Source organism: Euprymna scolopes, chromosome 3 (genome assembly GCF_053919585.1).
Source record: "Euprymna scolopes isolate OS-2025 chromosome 3, ASM5391958v1, whole genome shotgun sequence".
NCBI lineage: Eukaryota > Metazoa > Mollusca > Cephalopoda > Sepiida > Sepiolidae > Euprymna > Euprymna scolopes.
Window position 1 is genome coordinate 82,499,138 of NC_136484.1, and position 20,475 is coordinate 82,519,612.

The window sequence follows — 20,475 nt, forward strand, 5'->3', positions numbered from 1 at the left end:
TTATGGTAGCACATCTAAGACAGTAAACGACCAAGTTCTCTCCAATTCTCTCTCCTCTGATCTTGAGCACGTAGTACAATGGGGAAAGGAGTGGCTGGTTACTTTTAATGCATCTAAAACCAAGCTTCTCTCTTTACATCATCAACATTCTGATCTACATCTGGCATCAATTGAAATGAATGGCTCTCGTCTTCAGGAGGCCTCAAGTTTTGACAAGCTTCTGGGCTTGACCATTACTCCTGATCTTAAATGGAACACGTACATCAAATCTGTTGCCAAGGCCGCTGGAAAAATGGTGGGATCTTTCTATCGATCCTGTAAATATCTCACTGCTGATGCAATTCTCTATCTATATAAGAGCCAGGTACGTCCAAGGATGGAATACTCTTGCCACATCTGGGCAGGAGCTGCTAGAAAAGACTTGTCCTGCCTTGATAGAGTTCAAAATAGACTTCGTAGCCTGGTAGGAGATGTCCTTTTCTCTTCCTTGCAACCTCTATCTCACAGAAGAGATGTTGCGAGTTTGTCTCTGATGTATCGTTATTTTCATGGAAAGTGTTCGACTGAGCTTCAATCTATGGTGCCCCCTCGCCAAACTTTCACAAGAAACACTCGTCTAGCTGTACACACTATCAATAATTCCCCCCACTCTTTATCTGTGCCTAAACCTAAACGTAGATTCCATGAACAAAGCTTCTTTCTTAGAACTGCTCGCCTGTGGAATTGTCTTCCGTTTTCCTGCTTTTCTGCTGACTACAATATGGTTGTGTTCAAGTCTAACATAAATAAGTTCTTGATGAGCCGTTCTATATAAGTTATCAAATTTACCAAATTTTCATTACTAATGATTACTATGTTGTCCAATTTCTACTGTACACTCTTTAACCCTTATCCTTGAGTGGCCTCTTGGCCTTAATAAGTGGTGATGCCTATGTAAAAAAAAAAAAAAATATTGTTAAACTGAGCAATTTTTTTCAGTTACATTATTTGCTAAGAAGTAAGAACTTGTCAGAATAGGAGCATTCTTGATGAAAAAGAGGACTGCTTGGCAAATAATGTTAATAATATAGCATTGCACTTTTTTATAAAAATCTAATGAAAGTAAATTCAGAGAGGGGCTTTTCTTATTTTGACTTTTTGTATTGTTTAGTTTATTGAAATGATCGTTTTAGAAAATCTTTTCTCAAATAATATTCACTGAAGATGTGTAGTCATAATTTTTATATGCAATAATCGAACACAATAATAAATGATCTTAAATTTGAGTAGACTACAATTCGCTAAGCCGAAAATGGAAGAATCTTAACTGATTGATTGAATGCTGAACCATTGGATAGCATGTTGAGAGCCGTTGGATCTCATATTGTATATGGTTGTATTTAGTTTTGTATGCTTATATATTTTCTTAAAAAATTATCTGAAAACGACAGTTCTATTTAATCCCTAGATGAATAACTGAATGTATTTTCACTTTAGGCTAGTGTAAATCTGGGAATAATTAATTAAGGGGTGACACTCCTCCACACACAACTCCCAAATAAGTGTTTCATAACTGGATGCAGTTTTGTGTCATACAGCGAGAGTTGGGGATGAGGGGTCTTGAGGATTGGGCTAGTAAGTAGAAGAAAGGTAATAGGGGTTGGAAAAAAATTGATTTTACATTGTCTGGGGTAGTTTAATGGCTACCTGTACAGATTGGACTATAGCAGAGTCAGAATGGATCTGAGGAGTAATGGAAATTTGAAGATATCTCCAAACTTCTCAAAACTTTCGAATTGGGACCTCACCACGGATACACTTTAATCTTATGAGATTAAAGTGTATCCGAGTCCTTTTATAAATGAATTACCTTCTTTTTCTTCTGATTACAATATAAAAATAGGTAAACTAAAATGAGAATCAAATCAAAGGCCGTGTTCAAGCAGGAACAGTTAATAAGGGACGGTATAAAAGGAAATAATGTTTAGAACAAATGATAAGCCAATAAAATAAACATAGAAATTACATTAACATTCTTATGCCCGTATCCGAAGAATTGACCAGATAGTTCTGAGAGGCGTAGAAAATTGGTGGATGGATGCGTTTCAAAAAAGCTTCCACGGCGCTTCCTCCTAGTACACCGACTCTGGCATCTAGTAGCTGTGAAGAAAAGAAAAAAGAAAATTGAATCAAATCATGACATGTGAAAGTCCTCAAATATAATTGTTTTAATTTATATCTTAATGTTGCACTTTCGAGATATAAATGTCTGTACTGGTTTGAATAAAAACTCATAACATTCTCCTTCATAAAATCGATATAGTTGATTGTGTTTTGCATTATCATTTCATGTTTACTTAGAAATATCTAAATAATTAATATTTCAGATGCCTATAAAAGAAAAGAAAAATACAGGGGAAAAATGTAATTTATTACACTTAATATAAGAATTAAAGTAACAATTACTTGTAGATGTATTTTGAGATCAAAAATGAAAAGTTATTTTGATAGAATATAATAGTTAGAATTAAAATATCACATTATCCCACATCTATTTTTAAAAATAATTTAAAAGAACTGGAAAATAGATTATTAGACATCAGACATGATTTTGATTTAGTCTTATAAACTAGCAAGTTTAAGGGTTGTTAAATATATTTAGTATCTTATAATGATAACATCGATTTATACCGTTTTCTTGTGGTTTTTATCAAAATTTTGATGTGAAATTTTATTACATTCAATAAATGAATAGAAAATTACAATATTTTAAAAGTATTTTTTGGATGTACAAAAATTAACTTTCTTATCTGTTCGTCACGTTTTCATTAAAAGACAAATAAATTTTCTTGGCGTCCCAATAAATGCAAAAGTTAAACTTATGATGTGCACACTTACCCTGCTGTCGTATACACCATTGTATCCGACACCATTATTTTTCCCTGCAATAAAAGCGGCTAGATTGGCAGTATAACTGGCAATAATAAATATAGCAGCAAAGGCCCAAAAGTTTTGCATTACTTTGCTTGGCCATGCTTTCGGAGATTTTGTGCTGACTGTGTGTCCAAACAACACTGAATAGACCATGTTAAGACCGGAAGCCATCGTATAGTTTGATTTCCGTTTTCTGCCCCATGGATTCAAACCGAAAGGACTATTCCATTCAAAAAGGGCCATAGCAATTGCTGTTACAGTGGCACTGATAAAAATCGCAAACCAGACACCAATGGAAAATGGTTCGAGAAAAGCCTGCATGTGTGGATCGCGAACGCGGTCTGCAACTAAAATGGAAAAACCTGAGAAAAAGTAGGGATCAGTAAAGTCGATAGCTTTTACACGGGATCTGGTAATACTAAACGCAGCCATAGCAATATGCGCCGTGCTTTCAAGAAGGTCCTCGATCATGCCATTCCAAGAACCGTTGATATAAGCACCGTAGGATTTATCAAAAACCAGGAAGAGAGTGAAATCAAAATCAAGATCGTTGGATAATTTGTTTAGTAAATCTATGGATAATCCCCGACAGCAGCGAATTTCCCAAGGGTTGCTCTGATTCAAAACACCAGCTTCAAAGTCACGAATAGCTTCAATTGTCTTTATTTTATCTTTTGAAGAGAGTTTCAAACAAGGAGTGTCTGAGATGCATTCATTGTAATCAGTATGTGGAGCTTCTTCCATCACAAATGGCTTAACAGGGTTCGTTACAATACGATAGCGTGTCCGACCATTCACTGAAGAAGGTAGAAGATGATCAATTGGCCAAATTGGTTCGCGGATCCTAACGTCACCATTACGAATATAACCAATCTCTTTCCACGTGACTCGTTCACCATCATGAACCAGATTTTTTATAATAAAGTTGGACATTTGTAAATGACCTTCCGTGTCAAAATGCAAAGGTCCGAGGTAGGGGCTTACACTGGACGTTTCCAAAATAGATCTGAAAAAGAAACGTTTATGTTAGTTGGATTCGAATCTGTTCAAATTATTTATAAACAATGAAAATTAGTCACATTTCACACATTTTCAAGGAAATACTTTTCGTATTTAAAATACGTTTGTGCTTTTACAAAAAATATGGTCCACATTTGATTAAGGATAAGTTTAAATAAAAACTGCATGTTATTTGATGACGGATAAGACTAAATTTTAAACACTTCATGTTGTAAACCCCAGTTAAAATAATATATATCATAATTTGACGATTGATAAAACTCAAGTGTAAATAGTTAATATTATGTGTCAATATGTTAGACTCAAGTTCGTCTCATTTGATAATGGGTAACACTCGATTTAAACATTTCCCGTCATTTGATGTTTATACATTTATAACATTTGATGATAGGAAGGACCCAAATGTAAATAATTCATGTCAGTCGATGATGCTAAGTGATTAGTATAAATAGCTCATATCATTTGATCATGGATAATTCTCAAGTTTAAATAGTTAATGTGATTAGACCATAGGTAAAACAAAAGTTTAAACAATTCATTTCATGTAATGATATTAAGCGTCAAGTTAGTTCATGTCATTTAACAATAGGTAAAATTCAGCTATTAATAGTTCATGCAATATAAGTATGAGTAAAACGGGTTTAAATAGTTTATATCAATTAATCATTAATAAGACTTCGTCATTTGATGATCGGTAAAACTCAAGTTAAAATAGTTCATGTCATTTTATAATGTGTGAGACTAAGCTTTTAATAGTTCATATCATTTGACGCTGTTTAAATAGTTAATGTCATTTGATGAGACGTAAAATCAAGTTTTAACAGTTTATATCATTTGATGAAGAAGGCAAAGGGTTAAATAGTTCATATCTATTGATGAAAGTTAGGACTCCTGTTTTAATAGTTTATGTAATTTTATGTTTATTTGATTAGTTTAGTTTGAATAATTACATATGTCATTTGCAGATAATTAAAATTCAAGTTTAAATAGTTCATATCACATGATGAATAAATCTATAGTTTGAATATTTCTTGATATTTGATGATAGGTAGGAGGACTCCAGTTTAAATCGTTCATGCGATTTCATATTCCTGTCATTTGATGATGGTTTGGATTCAATTTAAATTAGTTATATCATTAGATAGGAGGTAACATTTAAGTTTAATTAATTCTTGACATTTGACTATGGATAAGAGTTAACTTTAATTATTCCATATAATTTTATGATGGATAAATCTCAATTTTAAATAGTGTATAGTCAAAGATGGGCAAAAATCATATTGAAATAGCCCATATCATTTAATAATGAATAATGCCAGAGCTCATATCATTTGGTCATAGGTAACACTAAAGACAAAATATTTAATGTCATTTAATGTAAAAAACTCGAGTGAAAGTAAATCATATCATTTGGTGTAAGGTAAAACTCTAGTTTAAATAGTTCATGTTATTTGGTGATCTAAACCTCAACTTTAAATAGATTATATCATTCGATGATAGGTAAAACTCAAGTTAAAATATTCCATAAAACTTGGTGATGAGTAAAACTATATTTTAAATAGTTCATATAACTTGGTTATGAGTAAAACAAAATTTGAAATAGTTCATATCACTTGGTGATGAGTTAAACTAAATTTAAAACGGTTCATATAACTTGGTGATGAGTTAAACAAAATTTTAAATAATCCATATCACTTGGATATGAGTAAAACTTAATTTTAAATAGTTCACATAACTTGGTTACGAGTAAAAATAAATTTTAATTGTTACTATCATTTCGTGATGAGTAAAACTAAATTTTAAATAGTCGATATCACTTGCTGATGAGTGAAACTAAATGTTAAATAGTTCATATATCTTGGTGATGAGTAAAACTAAATTTTAAAACGTTCATATCCCTTGATGATGAGTAAAACTAAATTTAAAATTGTTTATATCATGTACTGATGAGTAAAACAAAAGTTTAACTGGTTCATATCAATTGCTTATGAGTACAACTAAATTTAAAAGAGTTCATATCACTTGGTTATTAGCAAAATTACATTTTAAATAGTTCATATCACTTCGTGATGAGTACAACTAAATTTTAAATAGTTCATATCACTTGGTAATGGGTAAAACTTCATTTTAAATAGTCCATAACACGTATTAACGAGGAAAACTTACTTTTAAATGGTTCATATAACTTGGTGACGAGTAAAACGCTATTTTAAATATTAATATCACATCGTGATGAGACTTAATAAATTTTAATATGGCATATCACTTGGTGATGAGTAAAACTAAACTTTTAAGAATCCATATCACTTGGATATGAGTAAAACAAAATTTTTAATAGTTCATATCACTTGGTGATGTGTAAAACTCAAGTTAAAATAGTCCATGTCACTTGGTTGTGAGTAAAACTAAATTTGAAATAGTACATATCATTTCGTGATGAGTAAAACTAAATTTGAAATCGTCCATATAACTTGGTGATGAGTAAAACAAAATTTGAAATAGTACATATAACTTGGTGATGAGTAAAACTAAATTTGAAATAGTACATATCATTTGGTGATGAGTAAAACTAAATTTGAAATAGTACATATCATTTGGTGATGAGTAAAACTAAATTTTAAATTGTTCATATAACTTGGTGATGAGTAAAACTAAATTTTAAATAGTACATATCATTTGGTGATGCGTATCACAAAATTTGAAATAGTTCATATCACTTGGTGATGAGTAAAACTAAATTGTAAATAGTTCATAAAACTTGGTGATGAGTAAAACTAAATTGTAAATAGTTCATAAAACTTGGTGATGAGTAAAACTAAATTTTACCTAATTAATATAATTTAGTTATGAGTAAAACTAAATTTTAAATAGTTCCTATCACACGGTGATGTGTGAAATTAAATATTAAATAGTTCATATCATTTGGTGATGAGTACAACTTAAGTTTAAATAATCAATACCACTTGATGATGAGTAAAAAAAACTTGATGATTAAAAAAAAATCAATTTTCAATAGTTCATATCATTTGGTGATGAGTACAACTAAATATTAAATACTTCATATCACTTGGTGATGAATAAAACTAAAGTTTAAATGGTTCATATCACTTTGTGATCAGTAAAACAAAATTTTAAAGAGTTCATATCACTTGGTGATGAGTAAAACTAAAGTTTAAATGGTCCATATCAATTGGTGATGAATAAAACAAAATTTTAAATAATTCATATCATTTTGTGATGAGTAAAACTAAATTTAATACAGTTCATATCACTTGGTGATGAGTAAAACTAAAGTTTAAATAGTTCCTATCACTTGGTTATGAATAAAACAAAATATTAAATAGTTGATATAACATGGTGATGAGTAAAACTAAATTTTTAATCGTCGATATCACATGGTGATCGGTAAAACTAAATTTGAAATAGTTTATATCACTTGGTTATGAGTAAAACTAAATTTTGAATCGGTCATATAAATATCTGATGAGTTAAACTAAATTTGAAATAGTTTATATCACTTGGTGATGAGTTAAACAAAATTACAAATATTTAATATCATTAGTGATGAGTAAAACTAAATTTGAAATAGTTCATATCACTTGGTGATGAGGTAAACTAAACTTGAAATACTTCATATCACTTGGTGATGAGTGAACCTAAATTTTACATAGTCCATATCACTTGGTGATGAGTAAAACTAAATTTTAAATAGTACATATCAATTGATTATGAGTAAAACTAAATTGTAAATAGTACATATCACTTGGTGATGGATAAAACTAAATTTTAAATATTCCATATAACTTGGTGATGAGTCAAACTAAAATTTACATAGTACATATCCCTTGATGATGAGTAAAACTAAATTTTAAATTGTTCAGATCATTTGGTGATGAGTAAAACTAAAGTTTAAATGGTTCATATCAATTGGTAATGAGTAAAACTAAATTTGAAATAGTCCATATCATTGGTGATGAGTGAAACTTAAATTAAAATAATCACTATCAATTGATGATGAGTAAAACTAAACGTTAAATTGTTCAAATTATTTGGTTATGAGTAAAACTTAAAATAATTCATATCACATTTTGATGAGTAAAACTAAATTTTAAATAGTTCATATCATTAGGTGGTGAGTAAAACTTAATTTTGAATAGTTCATATCACTTGGTTATGAGTAAAACTAAGTTTTAAATAGTTCATATCTTTTGGTGATGAGTAAAACTAAATTTTACTTATTCATATAACTTGGTGATGAGTAAAAATAAATTTTCAATCGTTCATATAACATGGTGATGAGTTAAACTAAATTTTAAATAGTTCATGTCACTGGGCTATGAGTAAAACTAAATTTTTAAAAGTTCATATCACTTGGTTTATGAGTATAACTAAATTTTAAATTGTCATATCACTTGGTGATGAGTTAAACATAAATTAGAAATAGTTCATATCACTTGGGGATGAGTTACACTAAATTTTAAATTGTTCATATCACTTGGTGATAAGTAAAACCCAATTTTAAATAATTCATATCAGTTGATGAGGAATCAAACTAAACTTAAAATAGTTCATATCACCTTGTTATAAGTTAAACTAAATTTGAAATGGTCCATATGACTTGGTGATGAGTAAAACTAAATTTGAAATAGTTCATATGACTTGGTGATGAGTAAAACTAAATTTTAAATTGTTTATATTACTTGGTGATGAGTAAAACTAAATTTGAAATAGTAAATATCCCTCGATGATGAGTAAAACTAAATTTTAAATTGTTCATATCACTTGGTGATGAGTAAAACTAAATTTAAAATAGTCCATATGACTTGGTGATGAGTAAAACTAAATTTTAAATAGTCCATATAACTTGGTGATGAGTAAAACTAAATTTTAAATAGTACATATCATTTGGTGATGAGTAAAACTAAATTTGAAATAGTACATATCATTTGGTGATGAGTAAAACTAAATTTGAAATCGTCCATATAACTTGGTGATGAGTAAAACTAAATTTGAAATAGTACATATAACTTGGTGATGAGTAAAACTAAATTTGAAATAGTACATATCATTTGGTGATGAGTAAAACTAAATTTGAAATAGTACATATCATTTGGTGATGAGTAAAACTAAATTTTAAATTGTTCATATCACTTGGTGATGAGTAAAACTAAATTTTAAATAGTACATATCATTTGGTGATGAGTAAAACTAAATTTGAAATAGTTCATATCACTTGGTGATGAGTAAAACTAAATTTGAAATAGTCCATATGACTTGGTGATGAGTAAAACTAAATTTGAAATGGTCCATATAACTTGGTGATGAGTAAAACTAAATTTTAAATAGTACATATCATTTGGTGATGAGTAAAACTAAATTTGAAATAGTACATATCATTTGGTGATGAGTAAAACTAAATTTGAAATAGTTCATATGACTTGGTGATGAGTAAAACTTAATTTTAAATTGTTTATATTACTTGGTGATGAGTAAAACTAAATTTGAAATAGTAAATATCCCTCGATGATGAGTAAAACTAAATTTTAAATTGTTAATATCACTTGGTGATGAGTAAAACTAAATTTTAAATTGTTCATATCACTTGGTGATGAGTAAAACTAAATTTGAAATTGTTCATATCACTTGGTGATGAGTAAAACTAAATTTGAAATAGTTCATATCACTTGGTGATGAGTAAAACTAAATTTGAAATAGTCCATATGACTTGGTGATGAGTAAAACTAAATTTGAAATAGTCCATATAACTTGGTGATGAGTAAAACTAAATTTTAAATAGTACATATCATTTGGTGATGAGTAAAACTAAATTTGAAATAGTACATATCATTTGGTGATGAGTAAAACTAAATTTGAAATAGTTCATATGACTTGGTGATGAGTAAAACTAAATTTGAAATAGTACATATCATTTCGTGATGAGTAAAACTAAATTTGAAATCGTCCATATAACTTGGTGATGAGTAAAACTAAATTTTAAATTGTTTATATTACTTGGTGATGAGTAAAACTAAATTTGAAATAGTAAATATCCCTCGATGATGAGTAAAACTAAATTTTAAATTGTTCATATCACTTGGTGATGAGTAAAACTAAATTTTAAATTGTTCATATCACTTGGTGATGAGTAAAACTAAATTTGAAATTGTTCATATCACTTGGTGATGAGTAAAACTAAATTTGAAATAGTCCATATGACTTGGTGATGAGTAAAACTAAATTTGAAATAGTCCATATAACTTGGTGATGAGTAAAACTAAATTTTAAATAGTACATATCATTTGGTGATGAGTAAAACTAAATTTGAAATAGTACATATCATTTCGTGATGAGTAAAACTAAATTTGAAATCGTCCATATAACTTGGTGATGAGTAAAACTAAATTTGAAATAGTACATATAACTTGGTGATGAGTAACACTAAATTTGAAATAGTACATATCATTTGGTGATGAGTAAAACTAAATTTGAAATAGTACATATCATTTGGTGATGAGTAAAACTAAATTTTAAATTGTTCATATCACTTGGTGATGAGTAAAACTAAATTTTAAATAGTACATATCATTTGGTGATGAGTAAAACTAAATTTGAAATAGTTCATATCACTTGGTGATGAGTAAAACTAAATTTGAAATAGTCCATATGACTTGGTGATGAGTAAAACTAAATTTGAAATAGTCCATATAACTTGGTGATGAGTAAAACTAAATTTTAAATAGTACATATCATTTGGTGATGAGTAAAACTAAATTTGAAATAGTACATATCATTTGGTGATGAGTAAAACTAAATTTGAAATAGTTCATATGACTTGGTGATGAGTAAAACTAAATTTGAAATAGTACATATCATTTCGTGATGAGTAAAACTAAATTTGAAATCGTCCATATAACTTGGTGATGAGTAAAACTAAATTTTAAATTGTTTATATTACTTGGTGATGAGTAAAACTAAATTTGAAATAGTACATATCATTTCGTGATGAGTAAAACTAAATTTGAAATCGTCCATATAACTTGGTGATGAGTAAAACTAAATTTGAAATAGTACATATCACTTGGTGATGAGTAAAACTAAATTTGAAATAGTACATATCACTTGGTGATGAGTAAAACTAAATTTGAAATTGTTCATATCACTTGGTGATGAGTAAAACTAAATTTGAAATCGTCCATATAACTTGGTGATGAGTAAAACTAAATTTGAAATAGTCCATATAACTTGGTGATGAGTAAAACTAAATTTTAAATAGTACATATCATTTGGTGATGAGTAAAACTAAATTTGAAATAGTACATATCATTTGGTGATGAGTAAAACTAAATTTGAAATAGTTCATATGACTTGGTGATGAGTAAAACTAAATTTAAAATAGTACATATCATTTCGTGATGAGTAAAACTAAATTTGAAATCGTCCATATAACTTGGTGATGAGTAAAACTAAATTTTAAATTGTTTATATTACTTGGTGATGAGTAAAACTAAATTTGAAATAGTAAATATCCCTCGATGATGAGTAAAACTAAATTTTAAATTGTTCATATCACTTGGTGATGAGTAAAACTAAATTTTAAATTGTTCATATCACTTGGTGATGAGTAAAACTAAATTTGAAATTGTTCATATCACTTGGTGATGAGTAAAACTAAATTTGAAATAGTCCATATGACTTGGTGATGAGTAAAACTAAATTTGAAATAGTCCATATAACTTGGTGATGAGTAAAACTAAATTTTAAATAGTACATATCATTTGGTGATGAGTAAAACTAAATTTGAAATAGTACATATCATTTCGTGATGAGTAAAACTAAATTTGAAATCGTCCATATAACTTGGTGATGAGTAAAACTAAATTTGAAATAGTACATATAACTTGGTGATGAGTAAAACTAAATTTGAAATAGTACATATCATTTGGTGATGAGTAAAACTAAATTTTAAATAGTACATATCATTTGGTGATGAGTAAAACTAAATTTTAAATTGTTCATATCACTTGGTGATGAGTAAAACTAAATTTTAAATAGTACATATCATTTGGTGATGAGTAAAACTAAATTTGAAATAGTTCATATCACTTGGTGATGAGTAAAACTAAATTTGAAATAGTCCATATGACCTGGTGATGAGTAAAACTAAATTTGAAATAGTCCATATAACTTGGTGATGAGTAAAACTAAATTTTAAATAGTACATATCATTTGGTGATGAGTAAAACTAAATTTTAAATAGTACATATCATTTGGTGATGAGTAAAACTAAATTTGAAATAGTTCATATGACTTGGTGATGAGTAAAACTAAATTTGAAATAGTACATATCATTTCGTGATGAGTAAAACTAAATTTGAAATCGTCCATATAACTTGGTGATGAGTAAAACTAAATTTGAAATAGTACATATCACTTGGTGATGAGTAAAACTAAATTTGAAATAGTACATATCATTTGGTGATGAGTAAAACTAAATTTGAAATTGTTCATATCACTTGGTGATGAGTAAAACTAAATTTGAAATCGTCCATATAACTTGGTGATGAGTAAAACTAAATTTGAAATAGTACATATCACTTGGTGATGAGTAAAACTAAATTTGAAATAGTACATATCATTTGGTGATGAGTAAAACTAAATTTTAAATAGTACATATCATTTGGTGATGAGTAAAACTAAATTTTAAATTGTTCATATCACTTGGTGATGAGTAAAACTAAATTTTAAATTGTTCATATCATTTGGTGATGAGTAAAACTAAATTTGAAATTGTTCATATCACTTGGTGATGAGTAAAACTAAATTTTAAATAGTACATATCATTTGGTGATGAGTAAAACTAAATTTGAAATAGTTCATATCACTTGGTGATGAGTAAAACTAAATTTTAAATAGTCCATATGACTTGGTGATGAGTAAAACTAAATTTTAAATTGTTCATATCACTTGGTGATGAGTAAAACTAAATTTTAAATTGTTCATATCATTTGGTGATGAGTAAAACTAAATTTGAAATTGTTCATATCACTTGGTGATGAGTAAAACTAAATTTGAAATCGTCCATATAACTTGGTGATGAGTAAAACTAAATTTGAAATAGTACATATCACTTGGTGATGAGTAAAACTAAATTTGAAATAGTACATATCATTTGGTGATGAGTAAAACTAAATTTTAAATAGTACATATCATTTGGTGATGAGTAAAACTAAATTTTAAATTGTTCATATCACTTGGTGATGAGTAAAACTAAATTTTAAATTGTTCATATCATTTGGTGATGAGTAAAACTAAATTTGAAATTGTTCATATCACTTGGTGATGAGTAAAACTAAATTTTAAATAGTACATATCATTTGGTGATGAGTAAAACTAAGTTTGAAATAGTTCATATCACTTGGTGATGAGTAAAACTAAATTTGAAATAGTCCATATGACTTGGTGATGAGTAAAACTAAATTTGAAATGGTCCATATAACTTGGTGATGAGTAAAACTAAATTTTAAATAGTACATATCATTTGGTGATGAGTAAAACTAAATTTGAAATAGTACATATCACTTGGTGATGAGTAAAACTAAATTTGAAATTGTTCATATCACTTGGTGATGAGTAAAACTAAATTTGAAATCGTCCATATAACTTGGTGATGAGTAAAACTAAATTTGAAATAGTCCATATAACTTGGTGATGAGTAAAACTAAATTTTAAATAGTACATATCATTTGGTGATGAGTAAAACTAAATTTGAAATAGTACATATCATTTGGTGATGAGTAAAACTAAATTTGAAATAGTTCATATGACTTGGTGATGAGTAAAACTAAATTTGAAATAGTACATATCATTTCGTGATGAGTAAAACTAAATTTGAAATCGTCCATATAACTTGGTGATGAGTAAAACTAAATTTTAAATTGTTTATATTACTTGGTGATGAGTAAAACTAAATTTGAAATAGTAAATATCCCTCGATGATGAGTAAAACTAAATTTTAAATTGTTCATATCACTTGGTGATGAGTAAAACTAAATTTTAAATTGTTCATATCACTTGGTGATGAGTAAAACTAAATTTGAAATTGTTCATATCACTTGGTGATGAGTAAAACTAAATTTGAAATAGTCCATATGACTTGGTGATGAGTAAAACTAAATTTGAAATAGTCCATATAACTTGGTGATGAGTAAAACTAAATTTTAAATAGTACATATCATTTGGTGATGAGTAAAACTAAATTTGAAATAGTACATATCATTTCGTGATGAGTAAAACTAAATTTGAAATCGTCCATATAACTTGGTGATGAGTAAAACTAAATTTGAAATAGTACATATAACTTGGTGATGAGTAAAACTAAATTTGAAATAGTACATATCATTTGGTGATGAGTAAAACTAAATTTTAAATAGTACATATCATTTGGTGATGAGTAAAACTAAATTTTAAATTGTTCATATCACTTAGTGATGAGTAAAACTAAATTTTAAATAGTACATATCATTTGGTGATGAGTAAAACTAAATTTGAAATAGTTCATATCACTTGGTGATGAGTAAAACTAAATTTGAAATAGTCCATATGACCTGGTGATGAGTAAAACTAAATTTGAAATAGTCCATATAACTTGGTGATGAGTAAAACTAAATTTTAAATAGTACATATCATTTGGTGATGAGTAAAACTAAATTTGAAATAGTACATATCATTTGGTGATGAGTAAAACTAAATTTGAAATAGTTCATATGACTTGGTGATGAGTAAAACTAAATTTGAAATAGTACATATCATTTCGTGATGAGTAAAACTAAATTTGAAATCGTCCATATAACTTGGTGATGAGTAAAACTAAATTTGAAATAGTACATATCACTTGGTGATGAGTAAAACTAAATTTGAAATAGTACATATTATTTGGTGATGAGTAAAACTAAATTTGAAATTGTTCATATCACTTGGTGATGAGTAAAACTAAATTTGAAATCGTCCATATAACTTGGTGATGAGTAAAACTAAATTTGAAATAGTACATATTACTTGGTGATGAGTAAAACTAAATTTGAAATAGTACATATCATTTGGTGATGAGTAAAACTAAATTTTAAATAGTACATATCATTTGGTGATGAGTAAAACTAAATTTTAAATTGTTCATATCACTTGGTGATGAGTAAAACTAAATTTTAAATTGTTCATATCATTTGGTGATGAGTAAAACTAAATTTGAAATAGTACATATCACTTGGTGATGAGTAAAACTAAATTTGAAATAGTACATATCATTTGGTGATGAGTAAAACTAAATTTGAAATTGTTCATATCACTTGGTGATGAGTAAAACTAAATTTGAAATCGTCCATATAACTTGGTGATGAGTAAAACTAAATTTGAAATAGTACATATCACTTGGTGATGAGTAAAACTAAATTTGAAATAGTACATATCATTTGGTGATGAGTAAAACTAAATTTTAAATAGTACATATCATTTGGTGATGAGTAAAACTAAATTTTAAATTGTTCATATCACTTGGTGATGAGTAAAACTAAATTTTAAATTGTTCATATCATTTGGTGATGAGTAAAACTAAATTTGAAATTGTTCATATCACTTGGTGATGAGTAAAACTAAATTTTAAATAGTACATATCATTTCGTGATGAGTAAAACTAAATTTGAAATAGTTCATATCACTTGGTGATGAGTAAAACTAAATTTGAAATAGTCCATATGACTTGGTGATGAGTAAAACTAAATTTTAAATTGTTCATATCACTTGGTGATGAGTAAAACTAAATTTTAAATTGTTCATATCATTTGGTGATGAGTAAAACTAAATTTGAAATTGTTCATATCACTTGGTGATGAGTAAAACTAAATTTGAAATCGTCCATATAACTTGGTGATGAGTAAAACTAAATTTGAAATAGTACATATCACTTGGTGATGAGTAAAACTAAATTTGAAATAGTACATATCATTTGGTGATGAGTAAAACTAAATTTTAAATAGTACATATCATTTGGTGATGAGTAAAACTAAATTTTAAATTGTTCATATCACTTGGTGATGAGTAAAACTAAATTTTAAATTGTTCATATCATTTGGTGATGAGTAAAACTAAATTTGAAATTGTTCATATCACTTGGTGATGAGTAAAACTAAATTTTAAATTGTTCATATCATTTGGTGATGAGTAAAACTAAATTTGAAATTGTTCATATCACTTGGTGATGAGTAAAACTAAATTTTAAATAGTACATATCATTTGGTGATGAGTAAAACTAAGTTTGAAATAGTTCATATCACTTGGTGATGAGTAAAACTAAATTTGAAATAGTCCATATGACTTGGTGATGAGTAAAACTAAATTTGAAATGGTCCATATAACTTGGTGATGAGTAAAACTAAATTTTAAATAGTACATATCATTTGGTGATGAGTAAAACTAAATTTGAAATAGTACATATCACTTGGTGATGAGTAAAACTAAATTTGAAATTGTTCATATCACTTGGTGATGAGTAAAACTAAATTTGAAATCGTCCATATAACTTGGTGATGAGTAAAACTAAATTTGAAATAGTCCATATAACTTGGTGATGAGTAAAACTAAATTTTAAATAGTACATATCATTTGGTGATGAGTAAAACTAAATTTTAAATTGTTCATATCACTTAGTGATGAGTAAAACTAAATTTTAAATAGTACATATCATTTGGTGATGAGTAAAACTAAATTTGAAATAGTTCATATCACTTGGTGATGAGTAAAACTAAATTTGAAATAGTCCATATGACCTGGTGATGAGTAAAACTAAATTTGAAATAGTCCATATAACTTGGTGATGAGTAAAACTAAATTTTAAATAGTACATATCATTTGGTGATGAGTAAAACTAAATTTGAAATAGTACATATCATTTGGTGATGAGTAAAACTAAATTTGAAATAGTTCATATGACTTGGTGATGAGTAAAACTAAATTTGAAATAGTACATATCATTTCGTGATGAGTAAAACTAAATTTGAAATCGTCCATATAACTTGGTGATGAGTAAAACTAAATTTGAAATAGTACATATCACTTGGTGATGAGTAAAACTAAATTTGAAATAGTACATATTATTTGGTGATGAGTAAAACTAAATTTGAAATTGTTCATATCACTTGGTGATGAGTAAAACTAAATTTGAAATCGTCCATATAACTTGGTGATGAGTAAAACTAAATTTGAAATAGTACATATTACTTGGTGATGAGTAAAACTAAATTTGAAATAGTACATATCATTTGGTGATGAGTAAAACTAAATTTTAAATAGTACATATCATTTGGTGATGAGTAAAACTAAATTTTAAATTGTTCATATCACTTGGTGATGAGTAAAACTAAATTTTAAATTGTTCATATCATTTGGTGATGAGTAAAACTAAATTTGAAATAGTACATATCACTTGGTGATGAGTAAAACTAAATTTGAAATAGTACATATCATTTGGTGATGAGTAAAACTAAATTTGAAATTGTTCATATCACTTGGTGATGAGTAAAACTAAATTTGAAATCGTCCATATAACTTGGTGATGAGTAAAACTAAATTTGAAATAGTACATATCACTTGGTGATGAGTAAAACTAAATTTGAAATAGTACATATCATTTGGTGATGAGTAAAACTAAATTTTAAATAGTACATATCATTTGGTGATGAGTAAAACTAAATTTTAAATTGTTCATATCACTTGGTGATGAGTAAAACTAAATTTTAAATTGTTCATATCATTTGGTGATGAGTAAAACTAAATTTGAAATTGTTCATATCACTTGGTGATGAGTAAAACTAAATTTTAAATAGTACATATCATTTCGTGATGAGTAAAACTAAATTTGAAATAGTTCATATCACTTGGTGATGAGTAAAACTAAATTTGAAATAGTCCATATGACTTGGTGATGAGTAAAACTAAATTTTAAATTGTTCATATCACTTGGTGATGAGTAAAACTAAATTTTAAATTGTTCATATCATTTGGTGATGAGTAAAACTAAATTTGAAATTGTTCATATCACTTGGTGATGAGTAAAACTAAATTTGAAATCGTCCATATAACTTGGTGATGAGTAAAACTAAATTTGAAATAGTACATATCACTTGGTGATGAGTAAAACTAAATTTGAAATAGTACATATCATTTGGTGATGAGTAAAACTAAATTTTAAATAGTACATATCATTTGGTGATGAGTAAAACTAAATTTTAAATTGTTCATATCACTTGGTGATGAGTAAAACTAAATTTTAAATTGTTCATATCATTTGGTGATGAGTAAAACTAAATTTGAAATTGTTCATATCACTTGGTGATGAGTAAAACTAAATTTTAAATTGTTCATATCATTTGGTGATGAGTAAAACTAAATTTGAAATTGTTCATATCACTTGGTGATGAGTAAAACTAAATTTTAAATAGTACATATCATTTGGTGATGAGTAAAACTAAGTTTGAAATAGTTCATATCACTTGGTGATGAGTAAAACTAAATTTGAAATAGTCCATATGACTTGGTGATGAGTAAAACTAAATTTGAAATGGTCCATATAACTTGGTGATGAGTAAAACTAAATTTTAAATAGTACATATCATTTGGTGATGAGTAAAACTAAATTTGAAATAGTACATATCACTTGGTGATGAGTAAAACTAAATTTGAAATTGTTCATATCACTTGGTGATGAGTAAAACTAAATTTGAAATCGTCCATATAACTTGGTGATGAGTAAAACTAAATTTGAAATAGTCCATATAACTTGGTGATGAGTAAAACTAAATTTTAAATAGTACATATCATTTGGTGATGAGTAAAACTAAATTTGAAATAGTACATATCATTTGGTGATGAGTAAAACTAAATTTGAAATAGTTCATATGACTTGGTGATGAGTAAAACTAAATTTGAAATAGTACATATCATTTCGTGATGAGTAAAACTAAATTTGAAATCGTCCATATAACTTGGTGATGAGTAAAACTAAATTTTAAATTGTTTATATTACTTGGTGATGAGTAAAACTAAATTTGAAATAGTAAATATCCCTCGATGATGAGTAAAACTAAATTTTAAATTGTTCATATCACTTGGTGATGAGTAAAACTAAATTTTAAATTGTTCATATCACTTGGTGATGAGTAAAACTAAATTTGAAATTGTTCATATCACTTGGTGATGAGTAAAACTAAATTTGAAATAGTCCATATGACTTGGTGATGAGTAAAACTAAATTTGAAATAGTCCATATAACTTGGTGATGAGTAAAACTAAATTTTAAATAGTACATATCATTTGGTGATGAGTAAAACTAAATTTGAAATAGTACATATCATTTCGTGATGAGTAAAACTAAATTTGAAATCGTCCATATAACTTGGTGATGAGTAAAACTAAATTTGAAATAGTACATATAACTTGGTGATGAGTAAAACTAAATTTGAAATAGTACATATCATTTGGTGATGAGTAAAACTAAATTTTAAATAGTACATATCATTTGGTGATGAGTAAAACTAAATTTTAAATTGTTCATATCACTTAGTGATGAGTAAAACTAAATTTTAAATAGTACATATCATTTGGTGATGAGTAAAACTAAATTTGAAATAGTTCATATCACTTGGTGATGAGTAAAACTAAATTTGAAATAGTCCATATGACCTGGTGATGAGTAAAACTAAATTTGAAATAGTCCATATAACTTGGTGATGAGTAAAACTAAATTTTAAATAGTACATATCATTTGGTGATGAGTAAAACTAAATTTGAAATAGTACATATCATTTGGTGATGAGTAAAACTAAATTTGAAATAGTTCATATGACTTGGTGATGAGTAAAACTAAATTTGAAATAGTACATATCATTTCGTGATGAGTAAAACTAAATTTGAAATCGTCCATATAACTTGGTGATGAGTAAAACTAAATTTGAAATAGTACATATCACTTGGTGATGAGTAAAACTAAATTTGAAATAGTACATATTATTTGGTGATGAGTAAAACTAAATTTGAAATTGTTCATATCACTTGGTGATGAGTAAAACTAAATTTGAAATCGTCCATATAACTTGGTGATGAGTAAAACTAAATTTGAAATAGTACATATTACTTGGTGATGAGTAAAACTAAATTTGAAATAGTACATATCATTTGGTGATGAGTAAAACTAAATTTTAAATAGTACATATCATTTGGTGATGAGTAAAACTAAATTTTAAATTGTTCATATCACTTGGTGATGAGTAAAACTAAATTTTAAATTGTTCATATCATTTGGTGATGAGTAAAACTAAATTTGAAATAGTACATATCACTTGGTGATGAGTAAAACTAAATTTGAAATAGTACATATCATTTGGTGATGAGTAAAACTAAATTTGAAATTGTTCATATCACTTGGTGATGAGTAAAACTAAATTTGAAATCGTCCATATAACTTGGTGATGAGTAAAACTAAATTTGAAATAGTAC

The 20,475-nt window shown here is 27.3% G+C and overlaps 1 protein-coding gene across 2 annotated transcripts in view; it reads right to left on the reverse strand.

Annotated features, from left to right (window-relative positions):
* Nucleotides 1–20,475, reverse strand: part of LOC145256537 (glutamate receptor ionotropic, NMDA 3B-like) — a 1,196,865-nt gene that overhangs the window by 458,196 nt on the left and 718,194 nt on the right. For both annotated transcript variants that reach the window (XM_080115574.1, XM_080115582.1), the window contains 2 exons: nucleotides 2,878–3,919; nucleotides 2,006–2,139 (listed from right to left, as the gene is read on the reverse strand). In XM_080115574.1, the coding sequence (XP_079971700.1) occupies nucleotides 2,006–2,139; nucleotides 2,878–3,919 (1,176 nt within the window). The remainder of the gene's footprint in view (nucleotides 1–2,005; nucleotides 2,140–2,877; nucleotides 3,920–20,475) is intronic.